The 6,000-nt window shown below is 49.2% G+C and overlaps 1 protein-coding gene across 2 annotated transcripts in view; it reads right to left on the minus strand.

Moving 5' to 3' along the window:
* The window catches only part of TMC6 (transmembrane channel like 6), a 189,377-nt gene that overhangs the window by 61,637 nt on the left and 121,740 nt on the right, over positions 1-6,000 (minus strand). For both annotated transcript variants that reach the window (XM_075349520.1, XM_075349519.1), the window contains 2 exons: positions 2,826-2,923; positions 790-885 (listed from right to left, as the gene is read on the minus strand). In XM_075349520.1, coding sequence (XP_075205635.1) covers positions 790-885; positions 2,826-2,923 — 194 coding nt within the window. The remainder of the gene's footprint in view (positions 1-789; positions 886-2,825; positions 2,924-6,000) is intronic.

A 6,000-nucleotide genomic window follows, 5' to 3' on the forward strand; every position in this document is an offset into this window, starting at 1 on the left:
ACACACGTGACGTTTGGAGACTGGATGGCACTGCATACGACCCCAAGAATACCATCCCTACAGTCAAGCATGGTGGTGGCAGCATCATGCTGTGGGGCTGTTTCTCAGCCAAGGGGCCTGGCCATCTGGTCCGCATCCATGGGAAGATGGATAGCACGGACTACCTGGAGATTTTGGCCAAGAACCTCCGCTCCTCCATCAAGGATCTTAAGATGGGTCATCATTTCATCTTCCAACAAGACAACGACCCAAAGCACACAGCCAAGAAAACCAAGGCCTGGTTCAAGTGGGAAAAAATCAAGGTGTTGCAGTGGCCTAGTCAGTCTCCTGACCTTAACCCAATTGAAAACTTGTGGAAGGAGCTCAAGATTAAAGTCCACATGAGACACCCAAAGAACCTAGATAACTTGGAGAAGATCTGCATGGAGGAGTGGGCCAAGATAACTCCAGAGAGCTGTGCCGGCCTGATCAGGTCTTATAAAAGACGATTATTAGCTGTAATTGCAAACAAGGGTTATTCCACAAAATATTAAACCTAGGGGTTGAATAATAATTGACCCACACTTTTATGTTGAAAATTTATTAAAATTTAACTGAGCAACATAACTTGTTGGTTTGTAAGATTTATGCATCTGTTAATAAATCCTGCTCTTGTTTGAAGTTTGCAGGCTCTAACTTATTTGCATCTTATCAAACCTGCTAAATCTGCAGGGGGTTGAATACTACTTGTAGGCACTGTATATACAGAAAGTTATCTTTTCTCAATACCAACCATGCCCAGAGACTCACCATGCCAGTGTCTGTCCATAGATGAGCGCTAGAACATTTCGAGCAATGTCAAATTCTGTCCGACACTTTTGTTTCTGCTTCTTTTGCAAGATTAACCTGTCACAGAAGATGGTAGTTTGTGAGCAAAACATAATCAGAGAAAGGAGTGCCTTATATAGCACGGTATACAATAAGAGGTAATTTTACAATCTATTAGAAGATGAAAGGTTTGGCTCATTTTTTGCTTCAGTTCCTCACCATTTTCAAGACCTTACCTTGCTTTCAATGAGTGGAAGCTTTCCTCGACTTGGCCCCCCAACACATTAAAAGAGTCAGCATGATTTTGTACTGTAAAGTAAAGAAATGGCTGTAATACTGATTAAATTGATACCTTTGGTGAAGAAATCCGCTTTGTGGTTCTTCGTTAATCACCATTTGAAGTTTTCGGCTTTTTAGATTTTGGTGCACAGGAGCTGGACTGTACACTGGGTTTTCTCCTCCCTGTCTGTGATTCCCCAGCTCCTCCACCTGCCTCCGGTGTGTGAATGATTGAAATCTCAGCTCACCGGAGGCAGATAGAGGAGCTGGGAAATCACAGACAGGGAGGAAAAGACCCAGTGTATAGTCGAGCCCCTGTGCACCAAAATCTAAAGGAAGAAAACTTCAAATGAAGAACCACAAAGCGGATTTCTTCACCAAATGTATCATTTTAATCAGTATTAAAGCCATACCTTAGCTATACAAAAGTGTGCTGACAGGCTCTCTTTAAGCCGCATCCTTTTGCAGGTTAAGGAGGTTGTGGGGAAACTAATGGTGCCTCCCTTATGATTCTTGAGCAGCATGAAGAAAAACAAGACGATGGCAGACAAAAGGAACATAACTCCTCTTCTAAAGCAGTACTCAAGAGGTCTGCAGTGGAGGGGAACTAAACTATTAGTGAGTTCTTACACTGCGGACGCTCCTGTCACACAGTGCAAGGTTATGGCTGTGTGATAGGATCCTGTCAGCAGCCAATGAGCACTTTGCATTATTACGAGGTAGGAAAAGCGCTAATTGGTTAATTTAGTCACTACGATTGAGTTTATAATAACCAATAAGCTCTTTCCTCTGCAGTGAGCCAACATGCTCGTTGGTTCCTCAGCCACATTGTAGCTGCCGGCCCCAGTAATCATCACACAGTGATTAGCTTTGTTTCTGGTTAGCACTGCACGTACCACGAGTAGCATCGTGGAGCTCAGGCCGCAGGTTGTACATCCCACTAGGAGGCTAGACACCACTGATTAGACTGTTTTCACAAGCACTTTGCAATCCATTTCAGGCTAGGTTCACATTTCTGTTTTAAATCCGTCAGGTCCGTCAGCAACGGATCAGTTGTTTTTTAGATGTCAACTGACGCAACGGATGTGTTTTTCACAGGATTCTTTTCACAGGAATCCTGTGAAAAAACTGATCCGTCGCGTCCGTTACATTCGCTGTGCGTCCGTTTTTTGACGGATCAGTCATGATTCGTTTGTGTTTGGGACAGCCCAGTGGGTGTGCCAAACATGCTGGGCATGCTCAGTAGAGCATGACGGAATCCAGCGCTGGATTCCGTTGTAAGACGGATTATGACAGAATCCAGCACCATAGACATACATTACAAGCTTGACGGATGGCGACGGATTCCTGCGCGGTGCGTTAATTTTGACGGCCAGAAAAACGTTACATTTTGCGTTGCTCCCGCCCGGCGGTCAGTCAAAAAACTGACTGACCGCGGCGCAGCGGATGCAACGCAAGGTCATCAGTCGCAATCCGCCACTAATACAAGTCTAAGGGACACAATGGAGTCCGCTAAACTGATGCCGTTGTTTACCATAGCCGCGGATTGTGACAGATACATTTTAACGGAAATGTGAACCTAGCCTTAGAAGGAGAGACAACCTCTCACTTCTCTCAATGACCTCTGCACAGTTCACAGTGCATGTCCCCAACACCTTTCTATTGAAATTAAGTATTATATATAATGTGTTATAGTATATAATTAAAATGTCTTTATTATAATAACAACAGCTATTTACCTCCAAAACAGTTCTCCAACCAAAGTGTCCAGCAGTGTGAAAATCAGATCCATTATCACAAAGCGAAACAGTTCCTGCCCAACAAAGGTTTCCCAGCACTAAGGAGCAGAAAGAAAGAAGGGAATTTTGTTTACTTACCGTAAATTCCTTTTCTTCTAGGTCCTATTGGGAGACCCAGACAATTGGGTGTATAGCTTCTGCCTCCGGAGGCCACACAAAGTAATACACTTTAAAAAGTGTAACCCCTCCCCTCTGCCTATACACCCTCCCGTGGATCACGGGCTCCTCAGTTTTGGTGCAAAAGCAGGAAGGAGAAAGCTTATAAATTGGTCTAGGGTAAATTCAATCCGAAGGATGTTCGGAGAACTGAAAACCATGAACCAAAAGAACAACATGTGTACACAAAAGAACAACCAGCCCGAAGGGAACAGGGGCGGGTGCTGGGTCTCCCAATAGGAGCTAGAAGAAAAGGAATTTACGGTAAGTAAACAAAATTCCCTTCTTCTTTGTCGCTCCATTGGGAGACCCAGACAATTGGGACGTCCAAGAGCAGTCCCTGGGTGGGTAAAAGAATACCTCAATAAAAAGAGCCGAAAACGGCCCCCTCTTACAGGTGGGCAACCGCCGCCTGAAGGACTCGCCTACCTAGACTGGCGTCTGCTGAAGCATAGGTATGCACTTGATAGTGCTTCGTGAAAGTGTGCAGACTAGACCACGTAGCTGCCTGACAACTGCTGAGCCGTAGCCCGGTGCCGCAATGCCCAGGACGCACCCACGGCTCTGGTAGAATGGGCTTTCAGCCCTGAAGGAAGCGGAAGCCCAGAAGAACGGTAGGCTTCGAGAATCGGTTCCTTGATCCACCGAGCCAAGGTTGACTTGGAAGCCTGCGAACCCTTACGCTGGCCAGCGACAAGGACAAAGAGCGCATCTGAACGACGCAGGGGCGCCGTGCGAGACACGTAGAGCCGGAGTGCTCTCACCAAATCCAAAGAGTGCAAATCCTTTTCACATTGGTGAATTGGATTAGGGCAAAATGAAGGCAAGGAAATATCCTGATTGAGATGAAAAGGGGATACCACCTTAGGGAGAAATTCCGGGACCGGACGCAGAACCACCTTATCCTGGTGAAACACCAGGAAGGGGGCTTTGCATGACAGCGCTGCAAGCTCAGACACTCTCCGGAGTGATGTGACTGCCACTAGAAAGGCCACCTTCTGCGAAAGACGTGATAGACATCCCGCAGCGGTTCGAAAGGTGGTTTCTGAAGAGCCGTTAGCACCCTGTTAAGATCCCAGGGTTCCAGCGGACGCTTGTAAGGTGGGACTATGTGGCAAACTCCCTGCAGGAACGTGCGGACCTGCGGAAGCCTGGCTAGGCGCTTTTGAAAAAATACGGAGAGCGCCGATACTTGGCCCTTGAGAGAGCAGAGTGACAAACCCTTGTCCATTCCGGATTGAAGGAATGAAAGAAAAGTGGGTAAGGCAAACGGCCATGGAGGAAAACCGTTATCCGAGCACCAGGATAAGAAGATTTGCCAAGACCTGTAATAGATCTTGGCGGACGTTGGCTTCCTGGCCTGTCTCATGGTGGCAATGACATCCTGAGATAACCCTGAAGACGCTAGGAGCCAGGACTCAATGGCCACACAGTCAGGTTGAGGGCCACAGAATTCAGATGGAAAAACGGGCCTTGTGACAGCAAGTCTGGGCGGTCTGGAAGCACCCACGGTTGACCCACCGTGAGATGCCACAGATCCGGGTACCACGACCGCCTCGGCCAGTCTGGAGCGACGAGAATGGCGCGACGGCAGTCGGACCTGATCTTGCGTAACACTCTGGGCAGCATCGCCAGAGGAGGAAACACATAAGTGAGTCGAAACTGCGACCAATCCTGAACTAACGCGTCCGCCGCCAGAGCTCTGTGATCCTGAGACCGTGCCATGAATGCCGGGACTTTGTTGTTGTGCCGTGACGCCATGAGATCGACGTCTGGCGTTCCCCAGCGGCGACAGATCTCTCGAAACACTTCTGGGTGCAGAGACCATTCCCCCGCATCTATGCCCTGACGACTGAGAAAATCTGCTTCCCAGTTTTCTACGCCCGGGATGTGAACTGCGGAGATGGTGGAGGCTGTGGCTTCCACCCACTGCAGAATCCGCCGGACTTCCTGGAAGGCTTGACGAGTGCGAGTGCCGCCTTGGTGGTTGATGTATGCGACGGCAGTGGCGTTGTCCGACTGGATACGGATCTGCCTGCCCTCCAGCCACCGATGGAAAGCCAATAGGGCTAGATACACTGCCCTTATCTCCAGAACATTGATCTGAAGGGAAGACTATCGGAGTCCAGGTTCCCTGAGCCCTGTGGTGGAGAAAAACCGCTCCCCACCCTGACAGGCTTGCGTCCGTGGTGACCACAGCCCAGGTTGGGGGTAGGAAGGATTTTCCCTGCGATAGAGAATTGGGAAGGAGCCACCACTGAAGTGACGTCTTGGTTGCAAGGGAAAGAGACGTTTCTGTCGAGGGAAGCAGACTTCCTGTCCCATTTGCGGAGAATGTCCCATTGGAGTGGCCGTAGATGGAATTGCGCGAACGGCACTGCCTCCATCGCTGCCACCATCTTCCCCAGAAAGTGCATGAGGCGCCTTAAGGGGTGTGACTGACTCCGAAGAAGTGATTGCACCCCTGCCTGCAGAGAAAGCTGTTTGTCCCGCGGTAGCTTGACTACCGCTGGCTGTGTATGAAACTCCATCCCTAGGTAAGTCAGAGATTGGGTCGGTGTCAACTTGGATTTCGGGAAGTTGATGATCCACCCGAACTGCTGGAGAGTCGCCAGAGCGACGGTAAGGCTTCGTTGACACGCCACCCGAGAAGGGGCCCTGACTAGGAGATCGTCTAAGTAGGGGATCACCGAGTGGCCCTGAGAGTGCAGGACCGCCACAACGGATGCCATGACTTTGGTGAAAACCCGTGGGGCTGTCGCCAGGCCGAAAGGCAATGCCACGAACTGAAGGTGTTCGTCCCCGATGGCGAAACGCAAGAAACGTTGATGTTCGGGTGCGATCGGCACGTGGAGATAAGCATCCTTGATGTCGATCGATGCTAGGAAGTCTCCTTGTGACATCGAGGCGATGACCGAGCGGAGAGATTCCATCCGAAACCGTCTGGTTCTCACATGTC

The sequence above is a fragment of the Anomaloglossus baeobatrachus genome, chromosome 5 (genome assembly GCF_048569485.1).
Source record: "Anomaloglossus baeobatrachus isolate aAnoBae1 chromosome 5, aAnoBae1.hap1, whole genome shotgun sequence".
In the NCBI taxonomy this organism is placed as follows: Eukaryota; Metazoa; Chordata; class Amphibia; order Anura; family Aromobatidae; genus Anomaloglossus; species Anomaloglossus baeobatrachus.